The following is a 24,744-nucleotide window of genomic DNA, read 5'->3' as shown; positions in this document are numbered from 1 at the left end:
TTAAAAAGGAATGAGAATTAAGTGCCCTGCTTTATGGAATTTGTGAAAAGATATGTTTTAGAAAGGGTTTGCATTCATTTGAAGAGGGACTGAAAAACAGCTGCTTCTGGGAGGTTTAATGGACTTTACATAGTGTTCTGGGGTGGGGATTTTGTTTTCTGTATAGAAGAACCAATTCTGAAAATACTTCATTCACACAAGACCCAATTTTTTTCCAGCCCAACATCTCTTTCCACTACACACACACACACACAGTTACTATATAAATATTATATTGAAATACAAACAAGTTTTATTTTAGAGGCTACTTTGTTGTGGCTATTTAAGATGCTGGCTCATTAAGAGATTCTATTATTCCACCCCCTCTAAAGCCCAAATCATCCTCTGTATTTTAGCAAATGTCTTTGGATGTTTTACTGAACACTAAAGCGTAAAAGAGACCAGTGAGCTTGTATCATCATCAGCCTGCTCCTAAAATGGGAGTGGCACGTTTTATAAGACAAGCTGTATGAATTGTCAGTAGTATTTTTACCCTTTCAAGCAATATCCAAAAAAGGAGTAAAAATGACAAGACAGTCAATATTCACAACTCATTTCAAAATTTGTTATATTAAAAAAATCAGAAGACAACATCTGTTAAATAATCCTCATGTTAATGAACAGAGGATGCAGTCTCTGGCATAGCAGACTCTGAAGATACAGCTATGAAGTAGATTCTGAACTCTACACAAACTCACACTAAGAATATTTGTTGATTGAGAGTGTAGCAAGATCTGTACATGCTGACATTCTGTCACTAGCAAATACCTCTTGAACTGCTGAACAGCTCTTAAAATAGTTAATTACTCTTACTCGTTTATAAATATATACAGGTTAAGGGGTATTAAACCAATATCGTAATAGATATACACGTGCAATTAATATCGGAAGAAAACCATTTGAGACTTAACTCTCCACATCGACTTTTAAGGTATGTGCTGTGACAGCAGGTCTACTTTAAAATTTTAAGTAAGATGACAAAAATAGTTAAACAACAACATGCACACATTTTGCTTGCTTTACACCTCATTACCAATAAAGATTTTGAAGCATGATATATAAGGGGTCTGGAAATTATTTTTATTGTGTGTTTATTTTGAAAGCTACTGAGTTAAAGACTAAATCTATCAAACATCTGTTTTGATCTTGCTAAAGGTGCAAAACAGACGGATTATTTTTCATTTAGCAGTGGTATGTTCTCCTTAATCAGCACCTTCATGAAGATATAGTACTTCAATGTATTTCCTGGCTAAACAGCCTTGCTCTGCACAAAGAGAAAATATTCTCCTTTTGAGAGTTGATTTTACATTTTTTTTAAAAAAGGATTTTAATACCTACAGAAGATTATCTTAAGGTGGTTTACATTTTTAACTATGCATTTGAAAGCTAGTCTCTAGCCTATTATGTTTTTACTAGCAATCAGCATAGTAACAGCTTACCATTCTCTGTGGTGGTGCTGCAAATAATGTGCTATTTTGTAATATACTGCCTAAGATGTTGCATAAATTCCGAGCATCATGTCTGATACATTCACTCACCATGAAAGCCGCAGTTCTTCAGAGACAGTTACACTGGAACCCCATTTCACTTTACATCATTTAAGGCCTTGCTGATTCGATAATATAAAATTAAAGACCTTCATTGTCTTGATTCCACAGAAAAACCAGTGAACATGCATGCATCAAGGAGATCAGATACCATTAAAATTAAAAAGGCTATCATATGTTCCTCCCTCTTGCTTTCTTTCTCTTCCACAATCAAAGCTGTCTGCAGTTGAATGCTCCAACACGGAGGAAGCAAGCTGCAGCAGTCATATTAATCATCTGCAGATGTAACACATCCAATCAGTTCTCTCCTTTTCCTCCTGTTATGCCTTAATTTACAAAATGCGCACAGAAAGAGAGGACAAGAGCAGATCTTCATTCTGCAAGCAGCAGCTCATTACATCAATGCACTGAGGCTGATAGTACAATCTCTAACTGAACAAGAAAGCAGAAAATATTTGAGTTAAGAAAAAATTTAACCAAATGTTGCTGCATTTGGTAATGAATGGCAAATTCAGTATATTTTTAGAAAGCAAAAAGGACAATGTTCGAATTCATTCAGCACTTTTCTATCCTGTACCTCAAATCTCTTAATAAATGTACCCCTAAAGCTACTGTGCAATTACTGAATTGCAGCTATTGCTAGGGTGTAATTGGGCTTCCATTAAATGCTAGCAATACCCAACACAATGCTTTTCATCTTTCAGATTTTTGTTATTGTTTATTCTCTAGAGAGTGAATGTAGCAGAAACTATTCATCAGAATTTGTTTCACAGACATCCTAGGCTAGAACTGAATCCAGGCTCAAGATATAAATGGAAACTAGTTTTTAAAAATGAACTCCAAATAACCAAGAAATGGAACGCTTCTCCCAACAATCCCCCATTCCATTAATTGGGGATTAAAATTATAAGAGCAATCACACTGAAGTCAGGAAATTTAGCTTCATGGTTTCCATAACAAGTGTAACTTGGTCAACTTGTCCCTAAATATATGTACTACTTTCCATTCCAGGCCTTTGCATGCAAAGAAAAAAGATAAGGTAAATAAAGTAATACATTTTATTGGACCAACTTCTGTTGGTGGAAGGGACAAGCTTTCGAGCTACACAGAGCTCTTCCTCAGTTTTGGAGAAGGTGACCAGAATGTCAGAGCACCGTGTAGCTCAAAAGCTTGTACCTTCTACCATCAGAAGTTGGTCCTCACCTACCTTGTGTGTCTCAGACTCATATCCTGGGACAAACATGGCTACAACACCGCAACCAACTGTATTAAAAGGTGGTCTATTAAAAAAAAAAAAAGTCATGCCTTTTTATTTCTTCACCTGGTATAAATGCAGCATGAAACATTACTGGATTTTTCTGCCTTTTTTTTAAAGTTTGAAAGTGTTGGGAACATCACATCTTGTCCTCTGTTTTTACTTGATGTCTACTTGGAAGACCAAAGAATTGGGAGCTCTCAGTCTAAGTTCCCCCTAAGCTGCGCGGCTGCACAGCAGCCTATTAAATGCCACACAAATACTCAGGGCTGCCACTAGGAGAGTTGCCTTTGCCCCAGACCCGGACCTGCAGCAGTGGGGAGAGGTGCCCCAGCCGGGGAAGAAGCACCCCTCCCCCAGCGCCGGCCCACACCTGACGCGGTTGGGGAGAGGCGCCTATCCCGTGGCCCCAGCCCTGGAGCTGCCGCTGTGGGGAAAGACATTCCCTCGCAGCCCAGGTTCTGCTGCGGGGAGAAAGACCTGGGCAGAGTCCTCCTCCCCGCCCTAGCCCTGGGGCATCCTGCACCCCAAACCCATCATCCCCAGCCCCACCCCAGAGCCCACAGCCTCAGCCAGAGCCCTCAGCCCCCACACCCCAACCCTCTGTCCCAGCCCTGAGCCCCTCATCCCTGACCCCACCCAGAGCCCTCACCCTCCCACACTCCCAACCCCTCGGCCGCGCCAACACCACATGAATTTTGTTATGTGCACCAATATGGAGGTGATGTGTCACACATTACCTCCATATTGAGGCACATAACTAAATTCATTCCATATATCAGTGGGAAAAGTTAGTGGGAACAGTGCTCTCAGCCCATAATCAAAAGGAAAAGGAGCTTTGAAGCTTCAAAACATATTTTTTTTAAATTGTCTGTATACTATTTAAAGAAAAGGTTTAAAGAAATATAAAACAGTTTCAAACAATCTAGTAATTCCTTCTCCTCTTAAACTTCCCTTCCTTGGTGTCATTATCCTACTAGACCCCCAGGAAAAACAGGTAGATAGAACAGGACTGATTAGAAGGCAGTAGAGGACACCTAATGACAGGAAAACTACTCTACTCTGGACAGAGTGCTTTGTCTAAACTGGAAAAATAAATGTTTCAAAATGTGTTAGCTAACAAGGGTTAATTAACATGTCTTTAAACACAGTTTACCACAGAATAGACAGTGTGAAGGCAGATTAGGGTTTTGTGGGGCCCTGAGCCACCCCTTCTGCCTGCAGTCTCCCCCCTGACCACACCCACACCCCTCCTGCACTCCTGCCAGGGAAATGGGGTTGGGGCATGGGGGCTTCCCCTGTTCCCCGACAGGAGCACCGGGCAGGCGGAAGCCCCAGTGCCCCTACCCCATGCCCCGGCAGGAGGCCGGGTGGGTTGAGCAGGTCGGGGCATGCCCATTTTTCTGGGACCTTCCACTTGGCCCAGTGGCTAATCCGCCACTGCACCGGTGAGATTTAAAAATGTATTAGCTGGTCTTAGTTTGATAGATGATTAAATCATCAATGTCATCATAACTATGTTTAGAATCTATGTACATAGATTGGTCCCATCACCATAATATCTGAGTGTCAAGTGGTCACCGTCTTGGAGAATAAATCTTTCTTGTGAAACTCATGCACAATAAATGGATACATTTTAAACAATGATTCGGAAATGCTAATTAGGTATTCAAGAAAATACCTGAAGCAACAGAGCATTTGAAATAGATCAGCTTTCAATGTGCGATACCTGGATATCCAGAGTCTCAAACTTTACATCAGGTATGAAAGGCATAAGTGTACAGGACCAAACTGAAAGCTAAAATCATGATGAGAAAAGCATGTGGGCAATAGTCTTCCTGTGGTAAACCTTTGTGGTTTCATCTACTGAGAGCAGACTATCATGCAGCTCTTTTTGAGGTTGAAATATACAGGAGTTGTCAACTCAACAGAACCGTCATCAACCAAGAAACTCTGTCATCAATACACCTTTTAAAGAGTCCATTTGGCAGAGATGGAAACCTGATGAAATCAAAAAGGTACTGCTATGGAGTCAAAAATAAGTGACGTGTTGGCTGAAACACTTATCTACACATTTATAAGGGGCAGCTGGTAACACTACTTTTAGATTGCTTAGCACTATACAACATTGAGGTTGCCCATCCAAATACATAACAATATAGTCTTTAATTACACAATCCCATGCTATTTTTTCCACAATATACCTTCCACATTCAGAATACAGGATGGATGCACAAGGAAGCAGAATTAAGGTTACAGAGGCAACTGTAAACTTGGCATTTCCTAAATTTTGAATGTTTGACTTTACAATCATATCATCATCTCACTGTGCACCCCATTTAATCTCAGTGCATCCATCTGATGTCTCTTGTCTTATACTTAAGTTTGTAAGCTGTTTGGGGCAGGAAACAGCCTTTTTGTTCTATATTTGTACAGCACCTAGCACAATGGAGTCCTGGTCATTGACTAGGGCTCCTTGGCACTATGGTAATACAAAAAACTACATTACAAGAAAGTTAATAGTTATTTGTATGTCATAAGGATAGAGTGATCAGAAAGAACAACATTTCAAGTGTCTACTATAAAACAGTGGACCAAAAAAGAACAAACAGAAAGCACATAGGTCATCTATTCAAGAAGACTGTTTAAAGTCTGACCTTTCAATTTTGTTTTGTTTTGAAACAAGATGTACAGGAGCAAAACCAAAAGCTATTCTCAGAACTGCAAATAACGCTGATATTATTGAAAAACTAGTTAGGATGAAGTCTATTACTCTTCACAGATTCTGCTTATAAACAAGACCACTGTTACGGCTAATTAACTGAAGAGCTAATAGAAGTTATTGAAAATGATAAAAGGAAAACAATAGGATGCAAACTATTTAAGTTGATAAGGAACACTAACTAGCATGAAGTGGCCAGCTAATCAACAAACCAAACCAAAGAGCAACAACGCTCAACACTACACAAAGCATCAACCATCATGGCAGGATTAATGAGAGTATACTTAGAACAACAAGAACTATTTCCTAGACTAAATAAAATTCAAGGCTGATAACTAGAGCTCTCTGGAAGATTATATTTCCATTTCCCGGCATGTTTTTGTCTTGCACTGGAACGAAAACAAAAACTTTCAAAAATGGTTTCAGAAAACAACTGTGGCTTCTAACATGTATTTCCCAAACTGAATGATGACTCTCTGGGAAAGGCACGTAAAGAATTGGAGGCAACTGAAGCAGACTTATCAAATGACCTTCTAGAAGAACTTGTGGCAGTAAAATGTATTTTCAACACTGATTAAGTAAAAACTACACAGAAGATTCTGAACTTTATCTCAAAGAACAAACTTCACTTAGTATTTCCCAACACTTAAATAGTATATCATGCTTCACAGATTCTAAGGCCAAAAGGGACCACTGATCATCTCCTCTTACCTCCTGTTATACCTGGGTGGATTCTGCGCCAAAAGATTAAAAATTCTGCAAATTTTATTTGTCAAAATAATGCAATATAAATCACACCAGTTTCAATTTAAGTGTTACCAAAAACCTGCAAGAATCTTCTGCACTAGATAAGTTCCACCCTGGGTAATTATGTGCACCTGAGTGGTTGAAGACACTTGCCAGTATTTCTACTCTCTTTCTATGAAACCCCCTATTGTCATGCTCTTGCTCAAAATCCAGAAAGAAAACGGATGTGCATGCTGGGGAGATAATTTACACTGAATGTAAGGGACCCAAATCTCTGCATATTCAAGAGGTGTTTGTTCACTCCATATTATAATAATATGGTACCACAAACACTACACTTACAGCCATATGCTGAGCTCCCAACTCATTCACAAGGCCTTCTAAAAAGTTTTCCTTTAGACCAACTTCCACTCTTGGTTTCAACCCTAAACTGATTTATGGCAGAAGGATTAAGGAAGATACTTAAAAAAAATCCTTTTGTTTATTTAGGGGGGAGTTACAGAAGAATTATAAGAAGGCATTTATATTACCTCTCAGGGCATGGCTAAAATCTGTCTTCTCTCAATATACACCACTCTCCTCTGAGTAATAACTTATTGCCTAGGACCTTGGCTAGTTACAGCTGAGGCTCTGCAGCCCAAGAATACAAAACAAACCAGCTGATTCATACGATCACACCCTTACAACATATCACTTCCTGATAAAGAAATGGCTTTAAGAATGTACAAGATTATGCAGATACAATTAACACAGGACCACTTCAAATGGGTTTATGAACAGACCCTAAAAAAGAGCTCTCTGTGTAAGCTCAAAAGCTTGTCTCCTTCACCAACAGAAGTTGGTCCAATAAAAGGCATCACTTCGCTCACCTTGTCTTTATGAGCACAAGACACATACAATTCTGTTCTCTCCCACCCTACAGAGTTTATATTCAGGGAGTTCTTGGGTGAAATCCTGGCCCCATTAATTTTAATAAAAAGAAAAGGAGTACTTGTGGCACCTTAGAGACTAACCAATTTATTTGAGCATAAGCTTTCGTGAGCTACAGCTCACTTCATTGGATGCATACTGTGGAAAGTGTAGAAGATCTTTCTATACACATAAAGCATGAAACAATACCCCCTCCCACCCCACTCTCCTGCTGGTAATAGCTTATCTAAAGTGATCACTCTCCTTACAATGTGTATGATCATCAAGTCGGGCCATTTCCAGCACAAATCCAGGTTTTCTCACCCCGCCCCCCCCCCCCACACACAAACCCACTCTCCTGTGTGTGTGTGGGGGGGGGGGGGTGAGAAAACCTGGATTTGTGCTGGAAATGGCCCGACTTGATGATCATACACATTGTAAGGAGAGTGATCACTTTAGATAAGCTATTACCAGCAGGAGAGTGGGGTGGGAGGGGGTATTGTTTCATGCTTTATGTGTATAGAAAGATCTTCTACACTTTCCACAGTATGCATCCAATGAAGTGAGCTGTAGCTCACGAAAGCTTATGCTCAAATAAATTGGTTAGTCTCTAAGGTGCCACAAGTACTCCTTTTCTTTTTGCGAATACAGACTAACATGGCTGTTACTCTGAAACCTGTCATTAATTTTAATGGGAGTTTTGCAATTCTCTTCATTGGAACCAGGATTTTACCCATGGTCATTAAATGACTGTCCACTCACTCAGTTAAGTAATTTGGCTATTTCACAACTTTTGACACGTAGGTAACCGACAACTTGTTTAGCTGGTTTTGATCTAACAGGCCTTTTGAAGGTAATTAGTATTAAAAACTGATCAAACAGGTCTGTGTTTTACATGCACTGACAGCTCGTCTACACAAAATTACACCAGTTTTATTCAACTGTTTATCTAATTTCATTTTTAAACCAGCGCAAAATCCCTGTGTGAACACCCAGCTATAGTGGGTATATATGTTTATCAGCTAATGAGCGGGCTCTATCAGATGTCAAATTCATGAATTGTAATTGGTTTTTCATGCTGACTGATTAGGATAATAATACAAAACAAAAAATAAAATCAGAAGGGAGAGAGGTGGGAACCCTAAGAAAGCTCTCTCAATTTCACAGTTTAAAGATTTGTTTCCCACACCCTACCCCCCTTACCCCTCCCCCAAAAACCCCCCTCAGTTTTATACTGAAACATCTCCTAAAATTATACTGTCACAGTTGAGCGAAACAGCACCTGTATTTCCCGTCCATGGGCACTCACTTTTAGGCTCCTGGCTCCACAGCCACCACCTCTGTTGGGTGGAGACCCACATTTCTCCCCCTCCTAACTGGAGTTTTTACAGGCTGCAAAGTTCACCACCTATACTAAGAGTTCCCCAGCAAGACAGACTGCCCAAACAGGCCTCTCTGCACTCTGCTTTCTCCTCATAGGCTATGAACAGTTCTAATTGCCCACAGTTATGAGTTACCACACAGCTCTTTCTAAAAGATTTATTCTTAAGGTGAAAGCATTACAGAGAAAACATCAGTCTTATGGGGCCTCAGCAGGTCCAAGGATTGGGGCCCCCACTGGATAGAAGGCCCTGTTTGTGTGATCAGAAAGAAGGCTCAGTCAGTTTAAAGTCAGACTATTTATCCAAAAGTCATCTTTGTCTGTTGACTCTGGAGAATACAGTTTGAACTAGTCTATATGACTCTTTTCTCTGCAGATGTTACAGCCTAAGTGAATTTGCCTAATCACCCCCTACTGTTCTTACTTCCATGAGGAGGTGACTATGCTCCCCAGGGACTATATACTATCCTTGGTCCACAGTGATATATAAGTTTGCCATATCAGCCACATAATTCTTGCACATTTCTTTCAGTCCCAAATGAGTGATGGAAGGAAAAAAATACTAAGTACTTAATAAATTAGGGTAACTGAAAACTCTAAAGATTTTTTAAAGTTCTGGTTGCCCCCTTCAAAACTGAACTGGTCTAGCAAATTCTAATAGTTACATCTAGTTGGGGGTGGGGGTGGGAAGAGAACAACTTTGTCTTGTACCCATGTGGTAGAAGAACCAGAAGAGTGAATCATGAATAAGCCAGTGACTTCACCCTTTGAGTCTAGTCAAAATACATGACTAGTCACAGGGCTCCACTTAGCTGTCCTGGTACAGTATTCCCAGAAAAGATTGCTGTCTGGGCCAAAGCAAGAGCAGTGACTTGAGCAAATGTTTGATGTATCAGCCATTTTGACCTGCTCACAATGCTGAAGAGAATCCTGGCAGGAAAATCCAATCAGATTGGATTTCCCAATATCTAGTAGGTGTGGAGATAGGGAATAATAAGATGTGCAGTACTCTAATATCAGGCTGTCCTGTTGGGCTTTTATAAATACAAGGAAAGTTCTAAAATCTAAACAATTTACTCATTGACATGACAGTTTGTGGAAGGAAGAAAGAATCAGCATTGAGTAAAATTGAGGAGAACTGGATAGCTTAGGGGATGGGTAATGGGATACAGAACATGTCTTCTGTAGGATGCCAGGTAGAATTAATTCAGGCAACTCATGTCAGGATTTATTGACAGGACTGATGCTCAGGAGCCTGTATGAAGTAAGTTTGTGGACTCAGTCCCACTCCAAGCAGGAAAGTAGGTGTTCCGCATCATTAAAGCAATCACCAGAACTGGCAGATTTTGGGGATTACTGATGCAGATAGTTAATGTTTCCCTACAAGCAAGCAAGATGCAAGCCAACTTTAAAACAGGCAGTGGAAAGGCCCCTGCTCAAAAAGCCATCTCCTTTTTAATTATCTCATCAATATCCAACCAGTCTCTAGCTTTTTCAACAGTGGAAAGCTAAGAGGTGGTAGTGCCAGAGCAGTAACATATGCATTTTGACCTCATTCACCTGCAAGTGTGGCTTTAAACATGGATTTGTAACAGAAATTTCCATAAGTCACGGGTAATTACTTTCTCCTCATAACTAGGGTAATGTGTCCTTCTGATTGTTAGCTCTATCAGGGGCTTGAGATTCCATAAACTGAGAGGTTTTAGCAGGACTGTGTGTAAGAGGATAGGAAGGCCCTTCAATGGTCTTATTCCTTTCACTCACATTATAAAAGGTAACAAGTTCTTTGCCTGCTCTCCTGTGGGATTCTAAAGGGATCTCTCATCACCACTCCCATTCAATGTGTAAAGGGGAGGAGATAGCATCCTTCTGGTCTGCAATGTCACCAGTTGATGGGTGACATTCAAAGGCACATCCCCCTTTAGTTGCTGTGCTCTCAGTACCTGGAAGACATGGTGCCAATTAGGAGAAAGCTAACTTGATTCAACCTCAAGCTGGAACTAATGCCATAAAATGGAGAACAACCTGAACAGCTGGCAATGGAAGTTTTATTTAACCTTTGCCGATATAGTCACTGGACTATTAGATCTACTGCTGATTCTAGATGCCAAGATTATAGCTATGGCATGCAGAGCCTTTTACTCTTCTCCTACCCTTTCTATAATCTTATGGTGGAAAAAGCAATCAGTTATGTGCACTAGTGTTTGTGGGCTTTGTACAAATAATGAATCTAGAGACGGATATTAGGGTATGCAGCCTTAAGTGGTCTGGGATACATGTATCTCAGAGATGGCTTCCCTGCCTATGGTGCACCTGCTGGGCTGTTTTTGTCATGTGCTCTGGAGGTTAAACACTATAGGATTCTTGTCTTGTGCTCCCAATGAAACATCAATGGTCTCAAGCTTGATCCCTCAAGTAGTCTCCCAGAACTAGGGTTTGGAGAGCTTCAGGTTGGAATGCAATACCAGGCTATTTGGTCAGACTTCAGAACTTACCTTTTACTGGTATATTACTAGTAGTAAGGTACAGGAATTCCAGAATTACAATTTTTGCAGTGGCAAAGAGTCCTGTGGCACCTTATAGACTAACAGACGTATTTGGAGCATAAGCTTTCGTGTGAGAATACCCACTTCGTCGGATGCAAGTCTCAATTCGTTGGATAGTCACAATTAGAAATTTAAGTAAATAACTCTTGACCCCTCAAGTAGAAACATGCCACATATTATGCTCTAATGTTACAGGCCTAGACTTGAAGTTCTCTGTTTCTGGGCCTGATCTGCACCCAGATTTTGCACAGACATTCTTGGAAAAGAACCTTATGTAACAACTTCTTTATTCAAGACCGTAAAAGGTAAGTTTAATTCTTTCCTTTCCTCTGAAACAATGGAACACAGACATTTTTCATGAACAGACAGCATTCAAAAAACATGACCATCACTTCTAATTTGAGAGAGACAAGGTGGGTGAAGAAATGTTCTTTTATTTGGCCAACTTCTGTTGGTGAGAGACACAAACTTTCAAGCTTACACAGAGCTCTTCTTCAGGTCCAGTAAAAGATATTACCTCACCCAACATGTCTCTCTAATACCCTGGGATCAATAGAGCTACACCAATACTGCATATTTCGAATTTTAGGAATGTTTAATAGCACAAACTATTAATAAAGTTGCCTGGCACTTCCCATTGTAATACCCTGCTTTCTGTTGTTTATAACTCTTCCAAACTTTAACCAATTGGGCTGAAATTTTCCATTTCAGGTACTGCCTTAGGCTAAACATTTTTGGAAAGTTTCATGCAAAATAGTTCAGCTGTTTCTGAGAGCAAGGTAATGAGAAGTACATTGTTTTGCAATGTCAAATTATATATATATATATATATATAAATGCTGGTGAGCCTGTTTCTCCAGAGCGCTCTCTGATCCCACTGCTGATGCCCAAGCAGCATGAAGGAGGAAGTCGCAATACAAGGGGGGAAAAAAAGAGCCAGACTGGGGGAAAGCGAAAGGAGTAGATTAACCAAGCTCCTATCCCAGACTGGGACAGAAGGGGGTGGGAAAGAGAAACTGATTAGAACTGGAGGGAGGGATCCAACCCTGCTGATGTAGGTGTCAATGACAAATTTCTGTTTTTCAGTTTTCTTTTTATAAAAACCTAAAAAGCTGCACACAAACTACATTAAAAATAGTATGTAATCATGTAATTAAGGACTATGATAATATATACATGCAGAAAAATGGGTGAATTAAGTGAACAATGGTAACTTTTGAGTGCTTGATTTTGCAAGCTTAATAAAGTTCTAAGGTAGTTTTTTTGAGTAGAATAAAAAAGTTTACAACTGATAAAATATATTAAAGACTGAATGAGATACTACATTAGCAGCATTCACGAAGCTCTTACTGTATTCACTGAAACATCTATCCTAGTAAACAATTATTCTAGATTACATCTTCATAGGACAGACTTAGGGTATGTCTACACTTGCAGAGTTTTTGTGCTATAAGTTTCACAGGTGAAAAGGAACTGGTGAAAGAAAAGTGAGCATGCAAACCAGTGCTTAATTCCTCAGACGTCAGAGTGTTTACACTACCAGCACTTCCATCACAGAGGAGAGCAGCGCTGTAGGTCATCTATCCCACAGTGCAGCTCTCTCAATAGGTCTTGTGGGAAGGGGGGGTTGAGCAGAAGGCATCCTGGGTCCCTGCTCAGTGCCTTGTGATGCACTGCTTCATGTCCCAGAAGCCCCATTACTTCCTTGTTTCTTTTGTGGCATTTAAAAAAAACAAAACAAACCCTGATGTCTGGCTGCTTTCCCTGCCACATCTCCAAGCAAAGGGAAAGGGAGTTTCCAACTTCCCGGCGCTTATAGTGGGAGGGGCGGGCGGACGTCTGTTTACCTGGCATCAGAGCAGTGGAGATGCTGGCCAGAGTGGTCACTTTTGGAACTGTGGGATATCCTCCAGAGGCCAAAAGTTGTTTGCATAGGTAGAATGGGTCTTCACTTTTACAACAATGCAAAAAGAACAAGGGAAAGAAGTGTATGCCTCTCGTGAAGACAGTTTTCTTTTTGCAGTGAAACGTCTGAGTTTCACCGCAAAAAGTCATTAACCAGTGTAGACGCTCCCATGATTTTAGTGCAAAAAAGGGACATTTTGCGCTTTAAATGGCAAGTGTAAACATAGCCTTACATCACAACATACAAATGACTGAAATTAAAATCATTCATTCCTCTCTACCAGCAGAGCAGCTATGCTATTTCTCATGGTCCCAACTTCTCTCTCTCTAGGAAGTGCGGTGGCTGAGTGGCTAAGGAGCTTGACTACAATCCTGAAGATCGAGACTTGCTCAATCTCATACTGAAAGGCTACTTCTTGTTCACCCAGCTGTAAAACGGGTACCTGATTCATTGGATTAGGGCAGTCAAAGGCTGCCTTAGGTCAGACCTGATGCTCTCCACTTTACTCCCTTCTGTACCATTTGGCTATGAAACTGATGTGCCTTAGCCACCTCAGCCCGATGAGCCATTGACTCAGGGGAACTTTGACACAGCCTTTCCACAGTTTGAACAGAGTCAGCTACTCTTCTGCTCTTTCAAGTATGAACTATGGTATCTAAAGTTTCAGAATTTCCACATTTTGAAAATTAGTTTCAGGAAAGAAGCAAATGAAACTTATTAACAGATAACTTTCTGAAAACATTTCTATTTGTACTTGAGAGCAATTAGGGAAGACTGTTTAAACACTTACGGTTCAGCCAGAAACTCAACTGGATAGTGTGGGCGAGTGTGATTAAAGCCTTTTGAGAAAGATACTGCATATCTTCCTAAATGACCATCTACCCTTTTCTAAGGAATCCCACTATAAGATTTAACAACTGTAGTATTCTAGGAATACTGAATAGCTAAGGGTACCGGTAAGTTCAGTTCTTATTGAAGAGACAAAGTACAGAACAGCAAACAAACTGACATCACAGGGAACAGTCACATTCTGCCATAGGGCCTAATAAAACTCCAGAAGTCAATGGTGGTAAGTAAGTGTTTGCACCAAGAGTTAGACGCACAGATGGCCATTTGAAAAGCATCACTTCAGTAATTTTAGAAGTTTCCAGGGAAAGGAATACTTCAGGGCAGAACTTGAAAATCCTCTTACCAAATATAAAAGTGTCAAGCTCTTTCCAGTAAGTGGGGTAGAAGAATTTAAGCAAATTTCTGAATAATTTAACACTGCATTAAGAGTCAAATTTCTAGCTATTCTAGTTGCAAAGATGTTGTTTCACATGACAACCAAGGGCTTGTATACACAAAAAAGTTGTTAAGCTCTAATTATACCAGCATAGTGAAAGCACTACAAAGCCCCGTTAGCATGGGCGCATTTACACTAATGTAAGTGCACTTACACCAATATATCTTATTCCCATACAAAGAGACCAATAAAATATCCCAGCATAAGGCATTTTTATATTGCTATAACTGCATCCACACTCGGGGTTATACTGATATATCAGTTAAAAAAAGGTGTCATACGCCTGACTGTTACCAGTACAAAAAACTGTGTACCAAATAAGTACCACTCAGTGATATTCTTTCCCATCCCCCAGCTCCTTCATGTTGTAACTACAGTTACACAGTTTAATCTATCCAGAACCTTTCAGGCAGCCCTTTTCAGGTTTGGCTGTTAAATTCTTGTCATAATCCTGCAGGATGAACACATCTACATTTGAGATTAAAAAGTCTAGCACAGACAAACCCTTTAAAGTTAATTATATTGAGTTAGCTAATTTCATCTATGACACCTTTAAATCAAATGCACACTTTAAAACACTAGCATTGGTAATCCACCTCCCCAAGAGGCGGTAGCTAGGACAATGGGAGAATTCTCCCTTCAACCTAGCATTATCTACACTGGGGGTGAGGTTGGTTTAACTGCGTCACTTGTGGACGTGGATTTTTCACGCCTTGAGTGACAGTTATACCAATTTAATTTCCTAGGGTAGACCAGGTCCTAGTTTAGGCAAGTGTCCAACCCTTCCAGCAGGATAATAAAGATGTTAAATTGTATTGAGACAAAGTGCTAAACTTATTACTATTTTTAAAAATGGCATTCAGACTAGCTAACTGGACTTTTTAAAAAATATAATTAAAAGTAAGGACATTATGGGGGTGAGAGGTTGTTTGTCCCAGCCCACCACCCAAAATTTCATTTGCAATTTTGTTTGAAGGGCTAAATATGCTTCAGAGACATGGACATAAATCATACAACTTAACCAGACTAAATGTGCAACAGTAATCCTAAATCAAAGAAAACCGCAAAAATAAAGGATAAGCAAATACCTTCTGTATTCTCTTTGGATCTTTCTGTGAATTCTCTCTCAGAGGTACTTTTCCAAATAACTTCCAGCCCAAATCATTTTGTTTCTCCAGTCTTGTGTTTCTAGTAAACAAATTCCTATAGAAAAAAAGATTCATAAGGATTCAAAGGAATTTAACGTTAACCAGGAAGGTAGTTAATTTGCACATTTTTAAAATTCAAACGGTACGTACTGCACTGTCCTGTGTAGTACCAGTTGTACCTTCAGAGGGTAAGTGACTTCAAGGCAGGGATTCCCTTCTTTGTGTAGCACCCCATACAAGCTATCTCCAACTTTATGTCTTACCTACTAGAAATTCTTACCTAATCAAGTTCCTAAAAATATCTTCCATTATTGACAAAATAATGTATACACCAGGGGTAGGCAACCTATGGCATGCGTGCCAAAGGCAGCAGGCAAGCTGATTTTCAGTGGCACTCACACTGCCTAGGTCCTGGCCACGAGTCCGGGGGGGGGGAGGCTCTGTATTTTAAATTTAAATTTTAAATGAAGCTTCTTAAACATTTTAAAAACCTTTTTTACTTTATGTACAACAATAGTTCAGTTGTATATTATAGACTTACAGAAACAGACCATCTAAAAACGTTAAAATGTATGACTGGCACGTGAGACCTTAAATTAGAGTGAATAAATGAAGATTCGGCACACTACTTCTGAAAGGCTGCCGACCCCCGGTATACACAGTGTCCGCATGAGACTATTTCTCTCTCAGATATCCCACTGTTGCAGCTCGAAAGGGCCTAGTGATAGCAGAAGTGCTAGTATACACAAGTTTCAAGGAAGAATGACAGGCTTTCCAGTAACATGTCATTTAACCCTGCTTACAGCAAGTTTACACAAAACGTCAGCAGCTACCAGGACACTGGGCACCACTGGGACTGCACTGACAGCAGTAAGCATGGGAAAGTCTAGGGAAACTGTACTTGTATATATAAGGCCTTCAATATGGAAGTGACATTATCAAGACTTATTATAGACAATATCTGAAATGCCCTCCTTTGGTTTCATCTACAAGTGTTGGTTGAAATTTTCCCACCTGTTGCCATCACAAGTTCAGGTCACCTGGTGGTAACGAACAATGAGAGTGTTAGTTTAGAAAAGATACCACTGGCCATCAGCCTTTGTATGCAGTTTTGTATAGACCTTCTCTGAGCAGGATTAGATGATCCTGTGTTTACAGTATCAGCTGCTCCCTTCTTTCACTCATGCTCCCAACATTGTTACCATTGGTGGAGCTAATTGGTGGTAGCAACAAGTGGCACTTGAAGCAAAAATATCCTAGTACAGTGACAACAGTAGTCTTAAAGGAAATCTGATAAACAGCTCATGCATTTGGCTAAGAGGACATGAAAACAGAGTCAATTACTCCAGATGCCTTGAAACAAAAACCCATGCACAAATGAGAAGAAACTCAAATACAAAAATCTCCCGTGCCCTCCATATAAGTATTACAAAACCAGGATTTTAAAATTTATATTTAAGGGAAAATGTTCACTCTTCCCTGCAGCTGGTTCACTCGTTTTGCCTGATGCAGCTGCAATGGAATGTATTCTAGAGTACTGCAGTGTTTAAGGCACCCCTTCTATTTAATTTATGACTGATAAGCTTTTTAGTAACCTAACCAGCTCAACATCTCCAAGTGCTTTGTTCTCATAAGACAAATATTATTGCAATTATGGAAACTGTTATACAGTTGCATACAACGTAAGTCTATGCCCCACTTGGCCTGCTTCAATTAAAAAAACAAAACACACCCCCCACACACACAATCTCTCCCTGAAAAGGCCAATAGCAGCTATGAAATGTAGTAATTCTGATGTCTGCTAAATATCTCAAATTAACCAGTTTATATATATATGTACTGTCATGGTTCCTTCCCCACTCTGAACTCTAGGGTACAGATGTGGGGACCTGCATGAAAAACCCCCTAAGCTTATTTTTACCAGCTTAGGTTAAAACTTCCCCAAGGTACAAACTATTTTACCTTTTGCCCTTGGACTTTATTGCTGCCACCACCAAGCGTCTAACAAATATATAACAGGGAAAGAGCCCGCTTGGAAACATCTTTTCCCCCCCCCACCCCAAATCCTCCCAAACCCTACACCCCCTTTCCTGGGGAAGACTTGATAAAAATCCTCACCAATTTGCATAGGTGAACACAGACCCAAACCTTTGGATCTTAAGAACAATGAAAAAGCAATCAGGTTCTTAAAAGAAGAATTTTAATTGAAGAAAAAGTAAAAGAATCACCTCTGTAAAATCAGGATGGTAAATACCTTACAGGGTAATCAGATTCAAAACACAGAGAATCCCCCTAGGCAAAACCTTAAGTTACAAAAAGACAAAATCAGGAATATACATTCCATTTAGCATACCTTATTTGGTCAGCCATTTAAACAAAACAGACTAACGCATATCTAACTAGATTGCTTATTAATCCTTTACAGGAGTTCTGACCTGCATTCCTGCTCTGGTCCTGGCAAAGGCAACAGACAGACAGTGAGAGCCTTTGTTTCTCCCCCCCTCCAGCTTTGAAAGTATCTTGTCTCCTCATTGGTCATTTTGGTCAGGTGCCAGCGAGGTTATCCTAGCTTCTTAACCCTTTACAGGTGAAAGGGTTTTTTCCTCTGGCCAGGAGGGATTTAAAGGTGGTTAGCCTTCCCTTTATATTTATGACATGCCCCCCAAATCACACAGATGGGGGGGGAACATTGGCTGTGATTTCTTCCTGGAGCTCTAGGAGAAAACAGAGTTAATAAGACACATGTACCTCTAAATATACTACCAAGTATATAAAGACTAACAATATTTTCCACAGCTCAAGGACGATTTTAACCAGTTGATTCTGGGAAACTTTCATGGGAGAGTGCATCAGCCACTTTGTTAGAAGCTCCTCAGATGTGTTGGATGTCGAAATCAAAATCTTGAAGAGCTAAACTCCACCGAACAAGTTTGTTATTTCCCAGGGCGGCATGAAGCCACTGTAGCGCAGCATGGTCGGTTTGCAGGTGGAAACGCCGCCCACAAACGTATGGGCGTAGCTTTTCCAGAGCTTAGACAATAGCGTAACATTCTTTTTCACTGACTGACCAATTGCTTTCCCTCTCAGCAAGAAGCTGTCTGAGAAACACTACAGGGTGGAATTCTTGATCTGGTCCTTCCTGCATTAAAACTGCTCCCACACCACACTCAGACGCATCTGTGGTTACTAGGAACAGTTTGTCAAAGTCTGGGGCCTTAGTACAGGGTCAGACATGAGTGTTGCTTTAAGCTGGTTAAAGGCCTTTGGACACTCTTCGGTCCACTGAACGGCATTTGGCGGTTTCTTTTTGGTTAGGTCTGTCAGCGGGGCGGTGATTTGGCTGTATTGTGCTACAAATTGCCTGTAATATCCAGCCAAGCCTAAGAAGGATTGGACCTGTTTGCTTGACTTGGGACAGGCCACTTTTGGATAGCATCCACTTTGGCCTGTAGGGAGTTGATAGTTCCTTGACGCACCTGGTGTCCAAGGTAAGTCAATCTGTTTAGGCCTATTTGACACTTCTTAGCCTTAACAGTTAGTCCTGCCTCCCTTATGCGCTCAAGGACTTTTTGTAGATGTTCCAGGTGGTCTGCCCAGGAATCCAAAAATATGGCCACATCGTCAAGGTAGGCGACTGCATATTCTCCTAATCCCGCTAGGAGACCATCTACAAGTCTTTGGAAGGTGGCGGGTGCATTCTGCAGCCCGAAAGGGAGTACATTAAATACATACAGCCCAACATGTGTGGTGAAGGCTGATCTTTCCTTGGCGGATTCATTTAGCGGTACCTGCCAGTGCCCCTTGGTTAAGTCCAAGGTAGAGATGAACTGGGCCCGTCCCAGTTTCTCTAATTGTTCATCTGTGTGTGGCATTGGATAGTTGTCTGGGCGAGTTACAGCATTTAGCTTACGGTAGTCCATGCAAAATCGTATCTCCCCATCTGATTTGGGAACTAGAACCACTGGAGATGCCCATGCACTGCCAGGGGGCGGATTACCCGCATCTGTAGCATATCCTGGATCTCCCGTTCTATAGCAGTTTTAGCTTGAGGAGACTGCTGGTAAGGTTGGACTTTAATTGGGTGAGCATTACTGGTGTCAATGGAGTGGTATGCCCGTTCAGTCAGTCCTGGGGTGGCTGAGAACATCGGCGCGTAGCTAGCGCACAGTTCCTTGATCTGTTGTTGCTGCACAAGCCCAAGGGTCATGGAGAGGTTCACCTCTTCAGTGTCACCAGCACTTTTCCCTTCGTAGGAGACACCTTCATGCCACTCAGCATAATCTCCTCCCTGGGCTGTAAACTGACAACCTTTAATTCTCTGGAATAAAAGGGCTTTAGAGAATTAATATGGTACACCTTAGGCTTTCGGTTGGAGGTGGGGAATGCTATGAGATAATTAACACAGCTCCCAGGAGCTCCTGGGCCGTGAATGGCCCTTCCCATAAAACTTCCATTTTATGGGCCTGGAGGAGCGTCTTTAAGACCATGACCTGGTCCCCTACTTTGAAGGAACGCTCTCTGGCATGTTTATCATACCAGGCTTTTTGCTCTTTTTGAGCATCCTTTAGGTTTTCTTTAGCAAGGGCTAAAGAGGTTTGGAGGATGTTTTGTAGGTTGGTTACAAAGTCCAGAATGTTAGTTCCTGGAAAAGGTGTAAACCCCTCCCGTTGCTGCTTCACCAACTGTAATGGCCCCTTAACCTCGTGACCACATACAAGTTCAAAATGGTGAAAACCCTAAACTGGGATGTGGTACAGCTCTGTAGGCAAAGAGCAACTGCTGCAACACTAGGTCCCAATCATTGGAGTGCTCATTTACGAATTTACGTATCATGGCCCCCAAAGTCCCATTAAATTTCTCCACCAGGCCATTTGTTTGATGGTGGTAAGGAGTGGCAACCAAGTGATTCACCCCATGAGCTTCCCAAAGGCTTTCCATAGTTCCTGCCAGGAAATTAGTCCCTGCATCTGTGAGGATGTTGGAGGGCCAACCTACCCTGGCAAAAATGTCTGCTAGTGCCTGGCACACACTTTTAGCCCTGGTGTTGCTTAGAGCTACTGCTTCCGGCCATCGGGTGGCAAAATCCATGAAAGTCAGTATGTACTGCTTTCCTCTGGGTGTCTTTTTCGGAAAAGGACCCAGAATATCCACAGCTACTTGCTGAAATGGAACTTCCATGATGGGGAGTGGCTGGAGAGAGGCTTTGACCTGGTCTTGGGGTTTTCCCACTCTTTGGCATACCTCACAAGACCGGACATAGGTAGAAACATCCTTGCCCATTCCCTCCCAGTGGAATGACCCCCCCCCATATGGTCTTTGGTCCTGTTCACCCCAGCATGGCCACTAGGGTGATCATGGGCCAAGATCAAGAGCTTGACCCGGTACTTAGTTGGAACTACCAACTGTCTCTGAGGATGCCAGTCTTCCTGGTGTCCACCAGAAAGAGTTTTCTTGTATAAAAGTCCTCTTTCTACAACAAACTGGGATCAATTAGAAGAGCTGAGAGGCAGTGGGTTGCTCCAGCCACTGTCCAAGCTCTCTGGAGGCTTTCATCTGCTTCCTGTTCAGTCTGGAACTGTTCCCTTGATGCTAGAGACATCAGTTCCGCATTGGATTGTGGACCTAGGCGTCGTCCCTTTGGAAGCGATGTAGGGGATGGGGCTGTTTCCGTTGACTGTGAACAGCTCTCTGTAGGTGCATTATGTTGGGGTTCAGGATCCGGCTGAGCCTCTTGTGTAGGGTTATTGGCTGCTGCCAGTTCCGGGACTGGCTCTGTCTGGGTCTCTGGGACTGGCTCCACTACTGTTGTTGTAGATGTTGGCATGGGGTCCGGGTCCGTCACCTCTGACCGGATCCTGGTAGAAGTTTCCAGAACAGAGCTAGGTGGGACGGCTTGCTTAGCCTGGCTGCGGGTAACCATTCCCACCCGCTTGGCTAGCTTCACATGATTGGCCAAGTCGTCCCCCAACAGCATGGGGATGGGATAATCATCATAGACTGCAAAAGTCCACATTCCTGACCAGCCCTTGTACTGGACAGGCAACTTGGCTGTAGGCAAACAAAGAGTTGGACTTGAAGGGTTGAATTGTCACTTGGATCTCGGGGTCTATTAAATTGGGGTCCACTAAGGAAGCATGGATAGCCGACACGTGTGCTCTGGTGTCCCTCCATGCGGTGACCTTCTTCCTGCCCACACTCAGTTTCCTTCTGCTCCGAGGGTATCTGGGAGGTATCTGGGCCTGAGGACCTCCGGTGTGATACAGAGGCAATGAACTGAAATCTGTTGGGGTTCTTGGAGCAGTTGGCCTTTACATGCCCCAGCTTGTTATATTTAAAACATCGTCCAGCTGATGAGTCACTGGGGCGAGGTGGGTTGCTGGAGAATGGTGTGGCAGGAAGATAAGGTGTTTGGAGTACTTCTTGGTGTGTAGTTGGGGCCTTGGGCTGCCCCCAGTAGTAGGGTGTGGTCTGAGGGTGTCCCTTCTAGTATGTGCTCCAACTGCGACCAGGGTTGTTCCTCTCTCCTCCCTCCACCCGTTTTGTTCCGGCTTGCCCCGCCTCTCTCGCGGTCTGGGACTACTCGTATCGATCAGCACAAGAATCGAGACTTTCTGCCAAGTCCATTTCTTTATTCCATAAACACTGTTTTATTTCCTCCTTGGACATATTCAGAAATTGCTCCTGAGCTATCAAATCACACATTCTGTCAAAGCTAGTGACACCCCTTCCTTGGAATATCTAACATTCTTCATCTGGTTTAGATGAACCACATTACTTAGTCCAAGCCCTCTCTTAAGGGTTCAGAATTTTACTCTGTACGTTTCAGATGTAATTTGAAATTGCTTTAAAACCAAATCTTTGAATTTATTATAGCCAGAAGCCTCATCAATAGGCATCTTATTGAGTATGTCCAGAGCTCTTCCAGTTAATTTTGTGACCAATGTGGTCATCTTGTGAGCTTCAGGAATTTTATGGAGAGTGCACAGTCTCTCAAAGGTGAGAAAATATTCAGCAATATCACTGGATTCATCATACTGTGGACATAGTCGCTCCCATTTGTGGATTGTTGGGGAAGGATGGTTAGGGTTATCCAGTAGATTCCACTCAGCCTTTGCCTTCTCCATCTCCAGTGCACGCTTCCTCTCTTTTTCCTTCTCCACCTCAGCATGCTTCCTTTCTTTTTCCCTTGCCTCCATAGCTCTCCTGTGGGCAGCCTCTTGGGCTGTTTCCTTGGTTTCTGTCATGTTTGTCTTAGTTTTTAACTAACTTTACACCCGAGAGTTAGAAATAAAAAAAACTTGGTTTGTCAAAAATATATTATATATAGGTTGTGCTGTAACTGGATACCTATGTTCTCTGATAGTGACGGTCAGCCTACAGAAAAATCCTTTAAAAAAATAAAAAAAAACCCTAACACCTTTGTCTCCAGGCAAATAGACAGAAAACCCCTCTAGATACTCTTAGGTAAAAAAAACAACTTCAGGTCTGTGAAGACTTGTGGATTTCCCTGCAGGAGGTTAACTACCCTGCCTCCAGGTAGAGAAAACTCCAGCTCACAAAAGATAATTACCTTTTGTTTCTGCTCTGGCCCCCAAGCAGAGACAAAAAAACCTAACTGCTTTCAGCTTAAAACCCGCTTTCCAGCAGCCCAAAGGAAAAAAAAAATTTCCTTTGGGAAAAAAAAAAATCTGTGCTTCTGGTTCAAAAAAAATCTCAAATTGATCTCAAAATGATTTCAAGTTAATCCCACTGCTCTGCCACCATGTCAAGGTTCCTTCCCCACTCTGAACTCTAGGGTATAGATGGGGGGACCTGCATGAAAAGCTTATTTTTACCAGCTTAGGTTAAAACTTCCCCAAGGTACAGACTATTTTACTTTTTCCCTTGGACTTTATTGCTGCCACCACAAAACGTCTAACGAACATATAACAGGGAAAGAGCCTGCTTGGAAACGTCTCTCTCCCCCCAGAATCCTCACAAACCTTACACCCCCTTTCCTGGGGAAGGCTTGATAAAAATCCTCACCAATTTGCATAGGTGAACACAGACCCAAACCCTTGGATCTTAAGAACAATGAAAAAGCCATCAGGTTCTTAAAATAAGAATTTTAATTGAAGAAAAAGTAAAAGAATCACCTCTGTAAAACCAGCTTTGAAAGTATCTTGTCTCCTCATTGGTCATCTTGGTCAGGTGCCAGCGGGGTTATCTTTAGCATCTTAACCCTTTACAGATGAAAGGGTTTTTTCCTCTGGCCAGGAGGGATTTAAAGGTGGTTAGCCTTCCCTTTACATTTATGACATGTACTATTACATATCACAAACTATTCCTTTAGCAAAGGCTATACAATTTAGACCAGTACATGTTCACAGCTAAGTAAACAGTTCTTAGTAGTTTACAGTGTTTTATATTAACCTGCCATCAAAAACTGGCAAACTATCCCAATGCCTTGTTTCTGCTGAGCACATATGCACCCATTACAGGCAACACTGAACCACATATTCCAGAACTGATTATTAGGCCTTCATTTGTGCCTTCCCCCAAATTAATGTCATCACAATGTGTGTGGGTATGTATTGTAATTCAGCTATTTTTACTGGTTTAGGAACACCTACCTCAAACACAAAAATCTTATTTACAAGAATGGATTACATGCCTCAATACCCTCAGGAGTATAGTTAACTTGAAGGTCCTCTTTGGTTATCAGATTAAGATACAGATAAGATCAAGAAGTTAATTAAGGAGTATGGAAATCACTACTAGTCAGAAGCAGTTGGTGTTCAAAGTAGGAGATGTGGCCCCACCTCCTACACACACAAGCTGGCCAGTTTTTCCATATTGAAAATATGAAGACAATGAGGGAAAGGGGAATGTTTTGGTGAGAGATTATGGAAACTGACTAGGAAAAGGGAGAAACCTAGTGTCCACTCTCTCATCTTCCACTACCTGTTTACTTTCAGACCGTAAAGACATTTTACAGTAAGTGGTTGGAGGGGAGAAAGTGTTAATCCCCAATTCACCCTCCTCCCATTTCCCCACCCTGTCTACACGCCCATTCATCCACAATCAGGTCTGCCAACCTAGCTCAGATCCCTCAAACCTCACCTAATTGTGAAGTCATCACCAAGGCGGCAGGTTGTATTGCACCTGACAGTAAAACAGCAACATTGGTAACCGTATCATCATCAATGGGGCTTAGTCTCATCTCTCAAATGATCAACCCTCCCTTTTAAGTGTTCAGATATTACCATCTCTATCAATG

At 41.6% G+C, this 24,744-nt stretch overlaps 1 protein-coding gene across 9 annotated transcripts in view; it reads right to left on the bottom strand.

Annotated features, from left to right (window-relative positions):
• TBC1D14 (TBC1 domain family member 14) overlaps window positions 1-24,744 on the bottom strand; it is a 106,857-nt gene that overhangs the window by 50,603 nt on the left and 31,510 nt on the right. For 7 of the 9 annotated variants that reach the window (XR_012158733.1, XM_073342582.1, XM_073342583.1 and 4 more), the window contains one exon: window positions 15,426-15,540. Coding sequence is in view for 8 of the 9 variants with exons in the window: in XM_073342582.1 (XP_073198683.1) it covers window positions 15,426-15,540 (115 nt within the window). In the remaining variant the exon portion in view is untranslated. Of the gene's footprint in view, window positions 1-1,577; window positions 1,968-15,425; window positions 15,541-17,920; window positions 18,230-24,744 lie in introns of those variants that run through there. The other 2 variants (XM_073342585.1, XM_073342590.1) reach the window with 2 other exon arrangements.

Source organism: Lepidochelys kempii, chromosome 4 (assembly GCF_965140265.1).
Source record: "Lepidochelys kempii isolate rLepKem1 chromosome 4, rLepKem1.hap2, whole genome shotgun sequence".
NCBI lineage: Eukaryota > Metazoa > Chordata > Testudines > Cheloniidae > Lepidochelys > Lepidochelys kempii.
The sequence above is the reverse complement of the archived record's forward strand: the minus strand, read 5'-3'. Positions and strand labels throughout refer to the sequence as shown.